A 21,251-nucleotide genomic window follows, 5' to 3' on the forward strand; every position below is an offset into this window, starting at 1 on the left:
GAGCTATTTTACGAAATATTTGCTATAAGAAATAAATTATAGACGCACTGAAATGTCTTTAATTATTGCCTCAAATGCTTAAAGCTTCGTAATTTTAAATTATGGCCGGATCTGGAAAAAAGATATTTTAAGCACACTCGTGTTAAGAAGTTTGATATCAAGCAATGAATATTCTTGAGAAATCCATTTTTTTTCAAGTTTAATTTTCTGTCTTGGCGATTTTCCGAATAAAAACTGACTATATTTAGATAAATTCATCTGCAAGAAAGGAGATGATCTGCATATTTTTAGTTTTTGGATAGAAATCGAAATGAATATTATGGCAAAGCAATTTGTTTTAAGTAAGGAAATAAATAAAAAGCAACGACTTAATATTGTATGAAATATAGTTAGCCTTGTTGTTATGGTTAAAAGGCTTCAAAAATAATTTAGTAGAGGAAAACGTCCTATCGATACGCCTTGTTCATTTGTGGCGGTTTGGTCGGCTGTACACAAGAAGAAGAAGTAGAGGGATACGAAAAAAGTCAGTTTATCATGTCTTGATTGAGAAACATAAATCACAGGTAGGAAATTGAGGGTTCAAACTTCTGGTTATCCTAATCAGTTTTATTCAAATGGTAGAAAAAACTAATATGCTAGTAACCGAGTTGCTGGAAATTTGTCTCTGAGCTAAATACAAATGTGTATATGTTTGCTTAGAAATTCTACCGAGAAACCAACCTGGCCTCAAATGTAGGAGCTAAATCAGATTTCTGCAATTGATACTCTATTTTGCTTCGCAGATAATCGTCACTTCCGCCAATAGAACATGCCACACATCGCTTTTATCGCGAGTCTGACTTATAGATAGATAAACCGAATAGGATTAGAATCATATCAGTCTGAACATGATTCTAATTAATGCTAATCGAATCGATCGATGCAGTCAATTTAAAAAGTTTCAGATGGAAGTAAAATATGAATTTTCAGTATGATATTGTATAATATTGACATTTTTACTTCATATAAATTCCAATTTAGCATAATGGACAAAATAAGAAAGAAACTTTAGAATATTACAGAATTAGCCTGGGAAATTAATGCATAATGCTTGGTTTCTTTTGAAACATATCTACCTTTTTTGCAGACAAGTAATGGACCGAGGAGTCCAGCATGCAGTTCTGTTTCCCCATGCCTGTGTGAATGGTACATCCAAGTCAAGCAATCCGGATCATTCTCTGTGGGAGCATCGTGTTCGTTCATCAACCACCTGTACTCGTGCTTTGCTCCGGGCTGAACTCGGTCATCTATCTTCTGAGAGTCTGTCGTATTGTCGTCGTATAATGCCCCTATGATGAAAGAATACAGGAATAAAAAAAATATATATATAGATCAATCTTAGAAAAAGTATCTTTTGCACATAATACATTACTGTACATTACATTAATGTATATTTTATAATACATTACTGTAAATGCCTATTCTGTAAATTTTACGAAATTTTTTTATATAGTAATTTTTATATTCGACAATGATTGCTCAAAATGTATTTTAAATAGATTGATCATTGAAATAGTTTTAATACGAATGATTTATAGGAAATTAATACTGTCTGGATTAAAAAATTGCTAATACTTTAAATTCATATTTTGAAAAACAAACATTTCTCATATTCATTTTTAAAAATATTTTTAAGGACACAAATTTCATTTACTGTAATCGAGACAATTATTTTCTAAATTTTTAGCACTAATTATTAAAATATATATGTCATGTTTAATGTTTTGTTTAACAACCTTCTTGTCATTTTTCTGGTAAAGCAATATTTACATCGATTTAGAAAATCCGAGACACCTAAGCTAAATGAACCCTACGACATTTCAGAACCTCTTTTGAAGTCATTTTACTTCTGTTATATGGGATGGGAAACAAAAGACGATAGTTTGCATATGTAGCAGGGAAATATAGTAAACGTAGCAGTAAAGTAGTAGCAGTAAGTAAACAGTAAGATACAAATTCTACATGAAACGCATTGAAATTTCTCTGCGAATATAATCTTATGCATTTTCTCATTATTAGGATGGGACACAATATTTTATTTTTCAATTAATTCTGATCACTTTCATTTTTTTTATTTCTTTTTAGCACGTTTACGTCATCGCTTACCACCGGTGACTCGCATATAGATCTTTCATCAGGAGAATTCTCCTGAGAAAGCAAAGCACCCTTGGAGTAGCCACCCCATGGAAGAAAAACATGAATTGCAGCGCCCGCGTGAATGTATAAATCTTATTTGTTATAGGCGCCATAAATCAGTCTTTCACGATTTTCTCTTTAAATTGTATCATGCATGCAGTATAATATTTCTTGTTCTCTCCCTAGACTACTAAATGACTCTGTCAACTTGCAACAGCCATCATCAATAAGGATAGTTTCCAAACATAATTGTGGTGAGTGTTCTGTTTTTTCTTCTTTTTTTTCCCCATAATGGGATATTTCAATCATGGGTTCATTTTCATTCCGTTTAAACAACGATTTCCTGACAAAGATGCATCCATGGCCCTTTCCTCTTTTAAATCATAAGTCACAGAAGCATAAAGCTTTCTTTTTTTAAAGACCTCTTTAACTCCTTTATTACTAACACGACCCAAACCGATTTTAACTATTAGGCTTTGACTGTTTTCAGAATTGTTAAATGTTTTAAAGCCGTTTTGCTATCAAATTTTGCTCAACAATTTTATGATTGATATTTTTCACTTCCTAGTCCACTTTTCCGAAATTTTCATCTACTAATGTATGTAACATTATTTGTTGTGAAGCAGAATGCATTTTTGAGTGAAGATACTTTTTATTTCGTGACGTCGTTTTATTTCATTTTGAAGAAGCAGGCATATGTACAAGCGATGAGCACACAGATCGACACAGAAAGGAATGAGGAAAAAGCTCTTGGACATTTTATCCCTGGTCTTATATAACCTATGATTTTGATAGGGAAAATATTTCTTTACAGTGCTAATGTATTATGAGATTTCGATAGGGATTTTCGTTACACGCGTGGACAAGGTAGGGGAAACACAGGGAGATTTAAAAAAAGAATTTGCCTGATCAGCGGTATTTTATCTCTTCACACGCAGTGTGGGAAAGTTAGATTTTAGCTGATTCAACAATTTAACAAAGCTTCTCTTGAATTAATTAAGTAGAGACAGTGGAATTGGATCACGAAATAAGAGAATATTTTAGAATGAAGTTACTATGGGCTAAATTAAGATAAAATCTTGAAAATTAATTAAATTGAAATTAGAGTTAAAATATCATTCATGTATATAAGAGAAAGGTAGAGTGGAAATGTTTAGACATACATTAGTTTTAGATAATTCTTAAATAAACTGTAATATGTTAAAAAACATTACATTTGTTTTAAAACTTTGCGAAAAAAAGCTTAAAAAATATGAAATTTTGATTTATTTTCCATCATTTATAAAAGCCGGTTTGTTGAAGTACATAAATTGTCTGTAAAAATTATTCTTTGAAACTGAAACTTTCGAACTCTATTTGATTATGTCTGATATAAAAAGTATAACAAGAAATTACGTTCATGCTTCGTCTAGCTATAGACAAAATATAAAGAAATGTTTTCCGCTACACAGTTAGATAATTTAGTTATAGAAATGCAAATGTATTTAAAATAAATGCATGTTGATTTCGCTTCTTCACTTTAATTTGGATATTTGAAATAAATTATTGTAAAAGAACTATTTTGCTTAAGCAATAATTTTTATTACACTGCGGAAAACTGAAATAGAAAAGTTCCGTACTTTTAAAACCTCATCTGTAAAATTTAAATCTACGGATTCAATACAACTGCACACGATTCACAATTTACGAAGTCAATGTTAGTGAATGAACTACACATTACCTATAAAAACACCTATAAAAAAACTGCCTATAAAAAATCTCTTTAAAATGCTTGCGAAAAAAATCAATAATTTTTGTGTAATTTAGGTACCTGTAAACAGAAATGCGTTACTATTTATTGAATTATTTGAACAAATACATGCTTAGAGAATGTATAAACTTCTTAGTCTCGGCACATTTTCTCTTATTATAGAATTAAACTGGACACAGCTATTCGTTTTCAAATGGCGTTTCACTTGATGCCTGGATTTTATGATAGTAACAGCTGTTAATCCAATTTCAGAGTATTAAAATTCTCTGATATTTAGAATTTATGAAAATTATAGAACACTTATAGATTGAGTATCCTATAGAATTCCGCTGCGAAGCATATCTACTCAAAATCAACATTGAAAACAATACCTTTTTTACGAGATCATGAAACTACAAAATAGAATGATTTGGTGAGAGGGGAAAAGTATGAGAAAACATGGGTTGCTTGATTTAATTACCTGATGAATAATTAGATGCCAAGATATTTGTTTATTGCAGTGATATGTAAGAAAAATAGAGTTGACTAATTAAATATGCTATTGGAAAGGTTTTAAACAGCAGTCGAAAATCTCCAACAGCACTGCTCTCAGGAAATCATATGCTGAAATAAGTCGAGACAGAAAATATTGTGACGTGCTGCCATCTATTGCTGACATTTTCACTGAAACCATTTGTTGCTCGTTTTATTAAATGCATTAGCAAATACTAAAATAATTTCACCTGAGATAATTATTTAAAAATGAAGATGCAATATAGTTTTAAAGTCGTATGTATGTGTCTCTAGAAAGATTCATTTTCTTCGAAAAGAATGCATAAAAGTAACTAATTAGCAGTGAAGGCTGATTTAATGTAATCATGTTATACTAGGTGTTCAGTATAGTCATTCATATTAATACCTTTTCAGTTTACACACATATTCCTGCTTTGTATTTTTTCATTTGAATAATTCAATATTCGTTAATGCACTTATAATATTTTTGAATCAAGATAGATTAGTTTAATTCAAAATAATTAAAAGCCCAAAATTAATTTTTCAGTTTCTTTTTCTGTATTTTTACTACATTTGAAAAGATCTATACAGCTATGGTTGAACATTTAACTTGATGTATAGTATTAAATAATTTTTTTTTTTCAAATTGAAAAAATATTTTTGCTATATATTAGAAATATACAGAATTTTCAACTAGGCACCCTAGGTGATTGCCCATTGCCGCCCGGCTGAAAGGAGGCACAGGTAGGCCAATTAAAAGTTATTAGTCTAATTACACAATAAATAAATTCGTAAAAAATACAAATTCTATATAATAAAAAAAACAACATTTAGTCAACTGGTCAAGTTCCTATTTCATTAAATTCACTTAATAATTAAAATATTTGTAGACTTCGAAAAAATGTGAAATATATTACGTATATACGTGGATAGTGAGTATCATAAGTCAACCGAGTTGCTTTATCAAAATCAAGGCAGACGGCGCCATAGCTCTACTTAAACGAAAACTGCGTCTGCTAACCCAAACAAGCAATTTTCGTCAGTGATTTATTAGTTGTTGTAATGATTTAGCAGATGATATAATGATTTTAGTTGTGTTTTAGATTAATACCAGTTTAATAAATAGTTTTCTGCTCTTGAGCTGTGTAAGGCATTGGTGATAATTTCGGGGAAAATTGATGAAAATTTTGGAACAATTCGGGGGAAAAATGGAAAAGACTTTAGGCAATGCGAGCGGCGAGCATAAAGGAAATTTGAAGGTGACGATGCCAAAACCCATCATAAAATTCTTAAAAAAAAAAAAAAGAAAAAAAAAAAAAAGAAAGACAAAAAGAGAGAGAGAGAGAGAGAGACTACAGTTTTGATTAATTTTTTAGTGTTAAGAGAGTTCATACAAGTGGAATTAAAGATGATGAATCATTGACTTTTTAATAGCTATAAGGAAATTTCAAAATAAATTGAAAGTGGAAGTAATATCTAAAATTAACAGTGGAAATAAATCTTTTAAGTTAATAGTGATTTAAATCTGAAACTCCCTTGGAATCTGCTGAACGGTGTGGTTTTAGAAATAGGCAACAGCATTTAACAAAAAAAAAAAGAAAAAAAAAGTGATTTTTCACAACTTAAAAGGTGTTTACATTGCTTACTGTGGATTTTCAAGTAATTACATATTTTTTCCAAAATAAAAAAACAAAACAACAACAACAACAACAACAACAACAAAAAACCATCGAAGAGTTGCAAAATAGAAGATGGATGAAGTAATTGAGACTCAAAAGGATGAGCCTACTGTTAGTATTTAAAATTTGTTATGTATAAAAAATTTTAATGACAGTTTTAATGATTTGAAACACAACAGAGAAATTACAGATTACGAAAAAAGTATTTACACTAAGACATCGTAAATACCTTTACACTGAGAGTCAATTCTTTGGCAAAAATTAATTCAAAATAATATCAATACATTAAATATATACAGAAGAAGAATACTACTGAGGTTAAATGAAATTATTGTTTTCCCCTGCAAAGACAAATTGATGGGAAAGTGTTGGATTCTTTTTGAGCATTACTAAATTGTAATTGCATTAGTTCATTATCCTTACAAAACTAATCCTTTATGCCAAAATAATATATAGAAAAGAAATGTATAGAGAAAATAGTAAATAGCAAAATAATAATTATGTTATATTGATCTGACATAGAAGAAATAAAAATGAATTTCTCTGACAAAACTAAATAAAAAAAAATCCCAATTATTTTCTATTCCGTCGTATCATAGCTAAACAAAAATGATTCGAATGAGACAAAATATCGTCGAACCTTCGAAATGAAATTCTTTTCATATGAATTAATTTTTTTTTCTCCTTTTCGCTTTTTTAGAAATTTGGGATATGAAAAGAAAGAAAGTTCTTCAATACGATTAATATATATATATATATATATATAATGATATTTAAACTCTTAATTTAAACCAATTAATTTCCCAAACTTTATCTTAATTTAGCCTATCGTAACTTCATTCTAAAATATTCTCTTATTTCGTGATCCAATTCCACTTTTGGTTTAATTAATTCCTCTGTAAAATTAATTCGCCATCAGAACTACGTTTCAAATGAGAGTGATACTTCGGTGCCCTTGAAAAGGGGTCAAAGGTCAACACATGTATTCCATTGGCACATGGCCAGAAATCCAATGTTATATAAGACTAGTGGTCATTTGTTACGTCCCTTTTTTCCTTCTGTGTTTGTGCCGCACTGCGTCTTCTTATTCAATAATTATGCTTTCATGAAATGGATATTAAAATTAATTTAAAACTACAAAGTCTCTTCATTGCTTCGAGCGTGCACTCTCAATCAACCAAAATATGTTACATATTATTTAGCCGACAGGATTCAAAAAGCATTACATATATATATATATATATATATATATATATATATATATATATATATATATATATATATATATATATATATATATATATATATATATATATATATATATATATATATATATAATATTTATAAATTCAAATACATTTGTGAAAAAGGTACTAACTTACCTTCATGAATTTTCTGGTATCGAACTCCATGAGGATGTATAGATAACGGATGTGAGGCCATATTGTAGAAAACTATGTTGAGTATGTCTCCAACTTCGCCTTGCAGAATGGGGCCTAGCAAGCCCATCCAAGGATCTTTGGGTTTTCGGACGGTGAAGGTGTCATCCGTGAACTCCCACAGAAGTGCTTTTTTATAAACTTTTCCGATCTTCAATGGATCTGAAGACTTGGATAAATAAAGATCTAGATACCTGAATTAAAAGAAATAAATATACGTCACCAGAAACGACCTTGGAAAATGAATGCACATATTTGTAACTAGAGGTTATTTCATCTCTACTAATAATAAAGATAAAAGTGTGTGTGTTGGCACTCTACAAGGCCAGACCGTTTGGCTTGGAGCTACCATGTTTGGAATATATATCTTTGGTGGGCAGAAATGTGCTACTTTGAGATTTTTATTAGAATTTTAATTAATTAAAAATTAAGTGAACATTTTTGATTTTCCTGAGATAGCTTCTGAAAACATAATTCCACAAAATATTAAATTTTGCATCATTTCAATTTTTTTTAAAAATTGTCTTTATGGATGCCCATTTGACAGGCGTGGAAATTTTTCTATAATTTTTGCGATTTTTAAAGTAAGTTTTTGCTCACTTTTCATCAGTAGATTATATTACTGCTCTGAAATTAAAATAGTTTTCATTATTTCATCAAACATTTAATCACATGATTTTCTTTTATTGTTAAAAACTAAGAAAGCAGAATTCTGTTTAAGATATGTGTAGTTTACAAGATGATAAAAATGGAGTTATAATATTGCGAAATTTAGAAGACAGATAAACTGGATATTTACACTTTTGAAAAATCTATGATGTTATAGGATTGTATTCATTAAAAAGTTCAAAATAAATAAGACAGTTAAATTAAGTAAGGCATAACATGGCGTTGATGTCAAATAATTTGGCGAAATCAAAGATATGAAATTATATCAGGAAGATTTATCTAAAATGAGTATAATCAATATTCATGATGAGCCAACTGCTCGCCTGAGTCAATCAGTATAATGAATCAAGAAGATCAAAAAGATAAATATTGATTCTTTTTTCTTTATGCAAGAACATCAAAAAAAGATGACTTGTCAAGAAAAGAAGTTTGATGATGTAAATGAGATACAAGTTCAATTTTGTGATTGAGCAGCAAGTGACATATTGACAAGGGGGAGGGGTGAATAGAAGCATTTCATATAGAATCCAAACATAGTGAGAGTGATGGAACATTGAAAGATATATTTATTCAGCAATTCTTCTGAAATCTTTTATAACTTCTGCTCCAGGGAAAATTTCGATACAGAATCTTTGTAGGAAGCATTAGATAGTTTATTAAATGGCTTGCCAAGACATATTAAGAAACATTTCCAGCACGCACGCACGCCGCACGCGCGCACACGCGCACACACGCACACACACACACACGCTTTTTGAAATTTTAAAACTTTTGTTTATTTCACCAGGAGAGACATACATCGAGACACAAGAGTAAAAGAGACCAAAATTTTTCCCTTCAATAGTTTTACTACGAGATTTTGGTAGGTATTTCTTTGACCCTTGTAGCCCGTGACACAGAAATTGCTCATATTGCTTATTGACGCATTGACAATTGTCAAATGTAAATAAAACATCATACAAATATTTCTTTCTGCTGTTTTTACAGTAGCATTTAATTCTTCGCTTAAATAATTAATGAAGGTACAAAATATTATTAGAATTTATCAGATGCAGGCTTGCCATTTCACAAAAAAACTATTCAGTCAGATGAAAGAATATGTAAAAAGAAGTCAAGATGATAGAAATAAGCGCCAAACAGTTTAATGCTTCAGTTCGCAAACAGCGATAATTCCGCGAAATCCGAGATAGTCAAAGCGAAAAGCACGAAAAGAAGAAAACCATTTGCGCGAGGAGTTTAAGTTGGACGGCTGTCAGTATCTTGGAAACTGGTACAAGACAATCAATCTGCTGTTGTCAGGGAACTGAATGTGCCTCGTAGTACCATCCATAGACTGAGAAACCATTATATAAGGGATCAAAATGCCAGTAGAAGACATGGATCTGGAGGCCGGGAAATCACCACATCATCAGACGATCGCTACTTGTTGCAATGGACCGGACGAAAGAGGACACTAACAGCATGGCAACTGGCATCACAGCTCTCAACTGCTGCAGGAAGGCTCATATCCCGTCACACTGTACTGTGTCGCAAAGATTGCATGAAGGCGGACGACCCATCATTTGTGTGTCTTTGTCCCCAGGGCACGTTAGAGCGCTGTTGCATTAGGCCCGTTAACATCGTAATTGGACACTAGTGCAGTGGGGCCATATACTCTTTAGGGATGAGTCCCGATTTAACATCCAGAATAATACCCAAATGGCAAGGATTTGGCGTCAGCCAGGGACACACAATCGGGCTCCAAACATTGTTATAGAGATGATAATTTATAGAGATGATATTATAGAGATATATTTAATATGATTGATTGATATGATTGATGATATATAGAGATGATATTATAGAGATATATTTAATATGATTGATTGATGTGATTGATGATATATAGAGATGATATTATAGAGATATATTTAATATGATTGATTGATATGATTGATGATATATAGAGATGATATTATAGAGATATATTATATTATACAGATGATAATTTATTTGTCTGGGCAGGCATATCAAAAAACCACCAAACTGATCTACACGTGTTCACTCGGGGTTCCGTCACAGCTGTCCAATACTGAAACGAAATCCTACATCCTCTTGCGCAATCTTTTATAAGCTGCAATGGGAACTGACGCGATATTTATGGATTATAACGCTGGCCCGCATACAGCACGATGGGTGTGAAGTTATCTGGAGAGTGAAAAAATTCCACAGATGGTATAGCTTTCTAGATCACAAGAGTTGAATCCCATAGAGCATGTGGGAAGACGTATTGCATATCTCAATGAGCTGCCAGGCACCCTCCAAGAACTCCAACAAACCTCATTACAGGAAATGCGCATTGCTGCCATAACAAGCAATCAGCGACATTATTACCAGCATGCCTCGCCGTTGTCAAGCATGCATGTCAGCTGGAGGTTATCATACCCGTTATTAGCGTGGGATTCCCACTGCGCATTCTTCTTATCAATTTGTGCTGTCGAGCTGCAACTACCGTAATATTTGTATTTTTGTTTTTCATTACTTTATTATTTGATATGTAGTCTGCCACATATAGTAATGCCACACCTATCTCGTGTACAACTTTCATGTATATTCATTATGTAGTTTTTGTGTTGTTCCGAATTTTGCATTTGTTGTTTATTTTTTGAGCAGGAGTGTATATTTCATCCCACATTTGAATTCGTAACTTTTTACTGCAAATTGAATTGAATTATTTTAATTCAAGAAATCTGCATCACCATATTCGTCTAATTTTACAAAAAATTATTCATGCTTGGCACAACGAAGGTTATTTAGCAAATTTAACTGAAACGTATTAAGAGTAGGGCATTCCTTGTATTTTTTTTATTACAATTGCTTTACTTTTGAACCTATCTAAAAGAAAAAAAAAATTCACCTGGAAATAATCGCCATGCCTGTTATTTCTTTAACGATGCACTCAGTGCATGATCCATATTTTAAGAAATCCTGTATAAGGATACTAACATTAACTACCTTAAAAGAACAGACGGGAAACAACTGATAACAATAACACATTTATTATCTAAGTAAAACCTAGATATAGGCAATATCAAATTCTTAAATATTGATCCAAGACTTATTAAAAATGTTTCGTAAAAGAGGTATATAATCGTTTGGTTTCGGTTAAAAATTACTGAATCACAACAATCATATTCATCAAAACGTAAATTTTTTGTAAGCTTTCCGAATGCAAAAAATTTCCAATGAATAACATGCATTCATAGAAAAATAAAGACATATATTTCAGCATTGCATCTAAGAATGTATCGAAATATGAAAAAACTAAACTACCGACTTCAATAAATTTTCAGTCCTTCTCTAACATTCATATTAGTGACTTTCATTCCAAAGATTACGTATCATTTATAAAGGCAAATAAAGAAATAAATATCCCTGTAAGGTGTAATTTTTCGAAAAATAATACCTTTCTCATTATTTCTTTCTTAGTATTAATAAAATAATATCTTCTTGTTCAAAATTAAATCTATCTATTCCAACGTAGAGGTAAGTTCACTCTGCGTTTTCGAGTCAACAATTCTTAATTGTTTTTAAATATTTTTAGGAAAGATCATATTCTTCACTGAAAGTAGGGTAATAATAATTGCAAACGTTTTGTTTTGTATCATTCATATTTCTGTTGAAAATATTTTTACAAAAAAAAAAAAAAAAAAAAAAAGATCTTAAAATTTTTCTCTTAAACCCTATGATTAAATTTATCCCTGGAACTTTTCTGATACGATGCTGTAATTTTGCGGAATAAGTGATGCGCTTGGAATATTTCACCCACTGGAATTTTTTTTATTTGTTTGGAGACCATTAAAACTTTTTTATATTTCTTCATACGTATTCCTCTACAGATTTTCATTGCTTTCACAAATTACCACACTTATTTTAATGCAACTTTGTACTTTAACGTATACTAGCCACCAGTTGTTTTCTGAATATATTAATAGTATTAATTTAAAGATACCAACCTAGATTAATACAATTATTCATCATAAAATGGATTTTTTATTTTGAATTATATTAACACCAAAGAACATTCTATTTAATTGTCGAATAAAATGATCGAAATAGCCCGTTGAGACTGAAGATCCTTTCAAAGTTTTATTTTGTAATGTATCTTGAAATTGAAATAGGACAAGTGATCATTTAAGTCTTAAGACGACAGAATGTTTGGGGCTGGAAGACTCTAGTCATATAGAATGTACTGTAAAGTAATGTTTTTAAGATTTCTCCCGAAAATGGGATTGTTGAGTGTAGATTACAAGCAACCACTGATAATTTATCTAGACATCACAAACTTTCACCTGGAATAAAAATTGGCGAAATCGGAACAATGATCGGACCTTGGAGAAATTTGATTTGATTTTCCTAATTATTTTAAATATATAGATGTCGATTGTAAAAATCAAGTATTTTGTGCTATTTAGAAATTTGATAATAATGCCACTCTATATAGAAAACAATAGTGACGAGCGTTAACCATTTAAAATTATTATCAATGGGTTGTTTACTTCCTGAAAATTATCTAGAATTAAATATTTAGCATCTGACTGAAATAGAACACAGTGAATTAAAAACTTGTCTATAATTAATTAACTTTCAAATATTCTTATATAAACGATTTTATTTTATTCAGAAGAATTCTGTGGTTGGTCTTCCAGCAATAAATGAATAACATTCCGATAGAAACAAAATATATTGAACTAATAACTTTTCAATAATTAACGAATTTTCAAATACTTTTAAATAAACAATTTTTTTATGCAAAAGAATTCTGTTATTGGTTTTCCAGCATGTGGTATTGTTTAAAAGATAAAAATTATCTGCTTTTGCATCAGTTTTTACTTTACTTTTATGTTATTGGCAAATTTTTTAACCCTTTCTAGGGCCATGGGAAGTATGCTTCCCACCAAATTTAGCAATCTTTGTATGAATTTATGTAGGTTGGCATAAATTCTGACAAATGTTTTTAGAAAGACAGAAACTTAGATGCTTCGGTTCTTTATCTCACACAAAATGATGTGTCTTGATTTGTTACTTAATTATTAATTAACCAAATTAATTAACGAATCAAATTAAATTTATCTGATAAATTAAATGAATCCCTTTCCTTATTCTAATTTCAAGCCTAAAAATATTTTAACATAATACGACTAGAAAAAAATGGCCCTTTAAAGGGTTAAACTCAGATAAATTTGAGAAGCATTACGATATAGTTCGGACTTTTTCGTGTATAAAAATCAAAACTTCATTAATTTCAAGATACAATTATAATTTTAATTTTGGAGGAAGTGTTGTTTTATTGGTAATCTACAAGTCATCAATATTTTTTTATACTGACGGAGAACTCATTTTATTGGCATCAAATTATTCTATCAAACGAAATAAAACAAGGAAATATAAACGAAAGGAAAATAGAATATAGGTGTGCCCGTTAAATTTACCTTTCACTAATAGGAATTGACAATGAAATCAGGTGAACAACCAACTGATACTGGGAGTCAAATCCACAATCTTTAACACTGAATGACAAGCAGTGAATAAAAGATAATGTAACTACTTTGATATGACATTTTCATAAATGAATCTTAAATAAGAAACAAAAAAATTGACTTAAATATAACCAAAGGCAATTGTTGTGCTAATTTTCAGGGAAGTACATATACAAAGATACATCGTATTCAGTTGAATAGATTTCACATATATAATAATGTACCATCTTCACGAATGGCAAGTAACAAATCGAGGCAGCTGACACCTGCACTAGATAGCTTTCATTATGAGAAGGGCGTGGCGCTGGGGCGGCCTAATCTGTCAGTACATCATATTTATATTTCTTAGGTTTGCAAACGGATCTGGACATTCATTCTTTATTTAGCATACAGGTAATATACTTAAATTAGCTTGTCAAATTGGATTATGTGTGTCAGTATTGTTTATATTAGTCTACATTTAGATCCATTTAATTTAAATTAATAAAAACAATAAAAAGAAATAAGTACATTTAAAAAACCTGCTGAAAATTAATCTAAAAAATTCTGAATTTTACAGGACAGAATAAAAAAAAAAAAACAGTGGGAGTGGCCTTTCAAAAACTTTCTCGAATATTCTCTTATAATCTTGCCATGTCAGTGAACTCCTTACATGGCATTGGCATACAATAGTTACAAAATATTAATATTTGGCGTGAATTTCGCATTAATACTGAATCTATCGTGTCATCCTTAGCGTTATTTGGCGATTAAGCCTTGGCATGTGCCTAATAACGTCCGAAAATCTAATTTGTATTTTAGATGAGTTCTTACCAATTTATTGAAACAAAAACTTGTGAAATAGCTACACTTGTAATCATAAAATTCCATACCAAATTTGATATATTTACGTCGTTACATTTTTGAGTTATCGCATTTATATGTTTTCAAAAGTACAGACAGACAGTCAACCCCTCATTGGATGCGACTCAAAATTTGACAGGTGTTTATAGATATTAAATCTATGTACCGAATTTTATATATCTAGCTCTCTTCGTTTCGTAGTTATCGTGTTAAGTCATTTTCCAACAGCCGGACTTCCTTTGATCAATTTTTACTCAAAAGTTGATAGAAATCTGCTAATTCAGTATAAAGACCATATACCAAATTTCAACCGTCCAACTCAAAGCGTTTTTTAGTTATCTTTCTCAAAGGCGGACATTTTACAAATATGTGTTTTTTAAACTTACGGAGGTCTAAAACATGGGAATTCGCCAAAATCTCGAGTTTGAATTTTTTGAAAACTACTATACTTTCTCTATACCACATATATGAGAAAGTAAATAATGATTTAAAGCAGATACAGGATAAAAGATACTATCATTAAATTCATTTTAAATTTAAAAATTCCATGAAAATCTGGTTGTTGAAATAAGCTATAAAATACTCTACAAAGGGAAGAAAAATGTTTCCTTTTTTTTTATTTATCCTAAAACTTTGCATGATGGAAATATTATTTTCAAACGAAAGAGTAAAAGTGTTATACATTTTCACCGAAAAAGACCAAACGATTTTTTTTGGAATGAAAATCGTTTGTTCAAAAAATATTCTTCAGCGCTGTGTTTCTTGCGTTGAAGGGCGAATATTAATTCTAAATAATGATTTGTCTTTTTTGGATGTTTTCATAAATTGTTTAGCTATCAGTAGACAACATTTTTTCAAAATTTCCACATATTAAAAACCGAAACAAAATTACTTTGTCCTCGGTGTGCTGCCTCCTGATTAGCATATTTTGCAATTTTACGTTCTAAGTTTTCAGAGTTTATTTATGATGCAGTTCCGTGTAAACAATTTTCTTTCATTATATCACTCGACCTTTGGCAGTATGAACTTTAGACCATGCAAGGTTATTTTTTTTCAAGGAGTGAGATATGTAAACAAACTGTAAGTATTCTTTTTTATTTAATAATAAAAAATAAAATTCTAGTCAGTTTTATCATTAATCATTCTCTTTTGTATGCAAATTCTATAATTTATCCCCATTATAGGAATTGCGAAAGAGTTTCTTTTTTAAAACTTATCAATAAAATTAACTAAAAAGGATAAGCTAACAAACAAACAAAAAAAAAGAATCATTATAAATAAAAGCTTTTAACATTGAAGTTATTTTTTTACATTATTATAGCTTTTATCATTCTTAGTAGCAACTGAAATAAAAAGATATGGTAAATGCTCTGTAGTGTAGGTATTAGCACTGAATTGAATAATCCCAAAGGCATTACTAATTTATTCAGAAGTAAACAATATTCATTCCACCATAATTCTATTTTAAGGCGAAATTCGTTCGATATTCTTTGTAATAAAATTCAATATTAAAAATAACATGATTACTTTTACGGTGTTAAGTGCTGGGATACATATGTTCTGCCTTGGGCTATTGAAGAATTCTAGTGAATTGCTATCATTTTTTAAAATTTATTTTTATTTTGAACTAATATACATGGACGAGACTTGCAGGTGCGAACACCAAAATATATAGCAATAAATATGTATAGATAATTAATACGAGCAAAACGTGCTATGTGAAATCATAATTGCAGGATGCCATTCCGCATCTCTATCGTCACAACTTTCTTGACTCTTCTTCTCGCCAGATGGCGCAGTTATTACAATAGAAACTTGTATTGCAATTAGTATTACTTTATTCGTTGGTAATATGTTAGCCCTTAAATTTAATACGTTTTAAGAACTTGAACTTTAATGGGCTAGAAATAATTTATTACTTTAGCAAAGAAGTTAGAATATTGAAACACAATTGAGAAAGTGATTGAAACTATCATGATTTGCATTTATAAAGAGTTGTATTTTAATGCAATGAAAAAGTACAATATTATTTCATTCATTCTATTGATTTCAATATGATTTGAATTTACTAACATATATATACGAATCCTATTTTCGTTTTAAAAATCAGAGAATGTTGTTCCTTTTTTTTGTACTTAAATAATAATAAAAAAATATTTAAAAAGAAGATAAATTCGTGATGTAGCAAATTAAATCCATTTTTGAATATTTGTTCCTTGAGTTTTCAGATTTTGAGCAATATTTATAGCATTTCAGCTTTTATTCGATCAGATTGTATAAACTGTGTTAAAAGATTCATTTACAGAACATTTTATATTTTAAAAATATATAGAAAATTGCATACAAATAAATATACGGCTTTAATTTTTTAAATTATTTTTTCATTTAAAAAATACTGCTTGTCCATTGCTTTTTGGCATCATATAATCCAAGTGGGCAAACTAAAAACCATTCTCTATTGATTATAAAGAAAAATGTATTTGTGTTTGTGTGTGTGCGCGCGCTAGTGTTCTTCAAGCCAGACCGCTTGATCTACAGCTCCTAAATCTAGTGCATTCAGAGTGTGTTATAAATTCATGCAAATTGCAAAAATTCATACAAAAATAATGCTCAGAAAATATTCCAGTTTGCCTAAATATGATCGTAGGACCATTGAACCTTTTTCCATATGGGAATTTTTTCCAAAAGTATCCGAAATAGGGCACTTACATAACATACCGTGACTTTTTAAGCAAATCTATCTAAATACCTGGCTACCATGGGATTCATCATCCAATTCCGACATCAAGCTATAATTACCAGATCGGGCGCTGATGGTTAAACTTTTCTACAAGAATGGTGGTGGAATCCACAACTATCGTGTGGCAAAAGTTCCACATGGAAAAATGTTTGAAGGTGCCAGAAAGCTCTATTTCATTGAATGGGATACAGAATTAAAAAAAAAATATTTTAAGGAAACGAGAAATTTGAAGGATCATCCCTGAAGTGGCAGATCATATTTACATGTTGGTCTGCCATGATGTAAAGTATCATGAAAGAATTGGCAACCGAGATATCAGAGGAGAATAGCAGCAATTTCTTAGCACATGATTGGCTTGCCGTATTCAGAAATCGAATGTTTCCAGACAACACATCGACGTTGGCCACGGCAAACCGATCCAATGGCAAAAAAATTTGACTATTAGTGACGTCTGAAATCAGCGCTGTGATCTTATGCATTTAGAAAGTGATTATTCTTCACAGATCATTGGATCTATATTCATATAAATACAAATACTTCCCTATTTATTATTACCAGACATACAGACAGATGACATACACATTTGAATGAGGATGTCAATACGCAAAACAATCTTTCATTATAGGTATCTTCTTATTTTGATGAGGCTTGTCCTGTATCTTATTGGAAAATCAGTGCAATCACGGCAGAATAGCATATTAAGCTTTTGCATGACCACGTTATCTTACATTGCAGGAAAAGACATACTCTACCTGTAGTTATCTTCATGCAGGATGGTACCCCACCCACTTCCACGCGAAACAAAATGTTTATGCTGGACATGTTCACTAAAGATCGAATGATAAGTCGAATAGTAAGTTTAAATTGCCCTCACTAATATCAGACTCGATGCCAACAGATTTTTGGTTTTGGGGTTACTTAAAATCTTGGGTGGTTCCCTAGCCAATTTGATGGAAATGAAAGCTCTTCGATGAAGTGTCTTTGCTGCAGTTAGTTGTAATAGTCGTAGTGACATGCCTAACACCTTGTAGTGGTGGTCATGTCGACCATCTTTTACTTTGCGCAATGTAATGTTATGTTTCATTGTTTATTTTTGTTGATTTGTTAAAAATGTTTCCCTATAACTTGTGAGCATTTCCTTTCTATTACTTTTAAAAAAATCCAATCCTCTATCATATTCGTGCAAACTGCAATTTTTCCTGAACATTATTGACTTTATTTTTATGAGCTTTTTAAGCATTCGCGAATTTATGACGTATCCTTATATACTTTGAAAGATGAGTATGTGGATCTCTGAGCATTGTTTTAAAATTATTGATTAAAAATTACCTTAATCACCTTAATTGATTAAAAATTACCTTTATCACCTTAAAATTCAAAGAATTATCTTCTCAATTATACCAATTTCTTTGCCGCATATTTTTTATTTTTAATTAATTAAAAAAAATTAAGCATATATTTCAACAATATGTATCATTGTTGAAATGAAAGGCGAATCATTTTCATTGTTGCCACTAATACTTCATCCTGGCTTTCCTCTTTTTACATTATTAATAATCGAGATTCTGCTTTTTTCTATTTTTAATAGGTTTCAGCATAAGGTGTGCTTTTACGAAAAAATTTGGATATTTTGTTGTATTTACAATTAAGTTTCAACTTTTGGTAAAAATGTTTAAATGGTTAATTTTTTTTAAGTTCTTCCTTTTTATAAATGCTGTTCTTTCCGGTGATATAATTGAATATACAAAGATAGAGACAGAAGTTAGAGCTTTTCATAGTATAATCAACGGTAAGGTATAAGATTTCTAAAATGGTAAGAGTTACATTCAACCAAAATTTGAAATTTAAAAATTTAAAATTCGCCAGGGAATCCATTAAGATCAAGTTACACAAAATATTTGATTGAAATTTTTAACAACCATTAATCGCTGCGAATCAATTCAATCATCAAAAGCGGCAAATCAAATCAATACAAATTTTAGAAAATGATTTATATATGGATGTGAAATTACAATAAAAGTCTAATTTAATAAAGAATAGAATAATTTTAATTCTGAAATGCGATACACAAATTTAATTTCGGAATTACTTGGCATTTTTCTGATGACAAGAAATAAATGAAATCAAGACATATATCGTAAGACACACTGTGCAATTAGATATTATATAACATACCAGTTATATTTGTCATGTGACTATAACGTCACTTGAAGCACGATAATTTTTAGAAAGATAAGAGCATTAAAAATGTTTCTGTGACCTTTTAAAATGTTTGTACTATAATTTGAAAGATTTTGTGCAATAATAATACCCAGCCCCAACTCCTTATATTTGTACAGTTAATACTAGGCATATGCATCTAATAAGAAAAATCGTTAAATAGGAAAGGAATAGAATAGGAAAAAAAAAGGTTAAAAAAACAACAACTATATAATGAAGTTTGAGACAATTAATGTTCCGGAGAATTACAAATTATGTATTTTTATATGGATTCTCAATTCTATGAATCATATTTAAGAAAATATTTTTGAGAGAGTTACATTTTAATTAAAATTCCCTCTCTTGCGACTAAAACTAAGGGCATTATAAAAATTTGAATATTATTAATTTTATAAAAACGTGAGATTTGTGTCTATTCCACTGACAATCGCAATGATGATCCACTAATTAGCGATCGGAGCTTCCCCAAGACTGATTAGTCCAATATTATGAAGTCGTTGATTACCGTAAAATAGCGATATTCAGAATTTCATAACTCGGTCAGATTTGGTGTGGAAGATGGAAACTTTTTCTTTAAAGCAAAAGTGTCAAAAATATTTCGGTGAATATGATTCTTAAAGATCAAAGAAATGTAAAAAATTTAGACTTTATCATATTTTTAGAAATATATTTATATTATTATTTATGTCATTTAAATTCTTTGGAAAATAAAGACTGAAAACTAAATTTTATGCATAATAGGAGCAATTTTTATTGAATGATTTGATACATTGCATAAATTATAAAAAAATGTGTTTTGTATTGCACATAAGATTCTGTTTCCTGAATTCATATTTAAAAAAAAATGTTTTTAGTTTTCTCAGGTAAGTTTTATATTAATTGAAGTTTAATCATTTTTGCTTCAATTCAAAGTGCAACTTTTAAAGTAGTTGGTAGAAAATTAGAGAGATACAAAGTACAATAAATAGGGCGGCGTAAGGCTTCTATAATAATATAAGTTGGAAGACAATCAAAATATTAAGCTTAAAATATTTCTCTGAAGAAACTATTAACAGATCATGTTACATAAAATATTTAATTGAAAAAGTTAGTTACAGTTAAAGATACTTAAGTTAAAGATACTTCGACAAAAGAGCTAATCACCAAAGACGGCTAGTTTTAAATATTTTTTATTTATTTTCTATTATTATTTTATTTGTTTCGTTATAAAGAAAATCAAATAAAAATATTGGTAATTTCATGCCAAAATTGTTTATAGCGACATAGCATTTTAATTAGCTTGTTTTGCAATTTAATAAAAATAGCTGTAAAGTGAACAAGAAACTACACGTGAGTAAATCCTTCGAATATTTTATCTTCTGCCGAACTAAAAAAGAAAAAGTAATTTGTAATCGGATTATAAATAATAATTGGCGTGTAATTTGTTAATATGATTATAAAAAAATAAGAATTATGTGATGCTCTACAAGTTTGCTTATACACGAAGGATTTTCGATCTACATACCTAAAAACATCATTAAATTAGTCCTTGAATAATAACATCAATCATCAAAAGTAGTTTGATCTGGAATTCCCTTTTTTTTTCTTCTTTCAAAGTAAGTTGTTAATAGATTCATGTCATGCTAGTTATGGCCAGAACTTTGTATCTACTACTTTTTCTTTCTTTCTTTCTTATCTATTCTCTTAGCATGATACGTTATGTAACAAATGCCTTCTGTATATTTG

General features: G+C 30.0%; 1 protein-coding gene across 1 annotated transcript in view; it reads right to left on the reverse strand.

Moving 5' to 3' along the window:
* The window catches only part of LOC129966935 (hephaestin-like protein), a 47,695-nt gene that overhangs the window by 23,310 nt on the left and 3,134 nt on the right, over positions 1 to 21,251 (reverse strand). Inside the window, exons 2-3 of the mRNA XM_056081550.1 lie at positions 7,479 to 7,729; positions 1,116 to 1,328 (exon numbers count right to left, since the gene is read on the reverse strand). Of these exons, the coding sequence (XP_055937525.1) occupies positions 1,116 to 1,328; positions 7,479 to 7,729 (464 nt within the window). The remainder of the gene's footprint in view (positions 1 to 1,115; positions 1,329 to 7,478; positions 7,730 to 21,251) is intronic.

Source organism: Argiope bruennichi, chromosome 4 (assembly GCF_947563725.1).
Source record: "Argiope bruennichi chromosome 4, qqArgBrue1.1, whole genome shotgun sequence".
NCBI classification, from domain to species: Eukaryota; Metazoa; Arthropoda; class Arachnida; order Araneae; family Araneidae; genus Argiope; species Argiope bruennichi.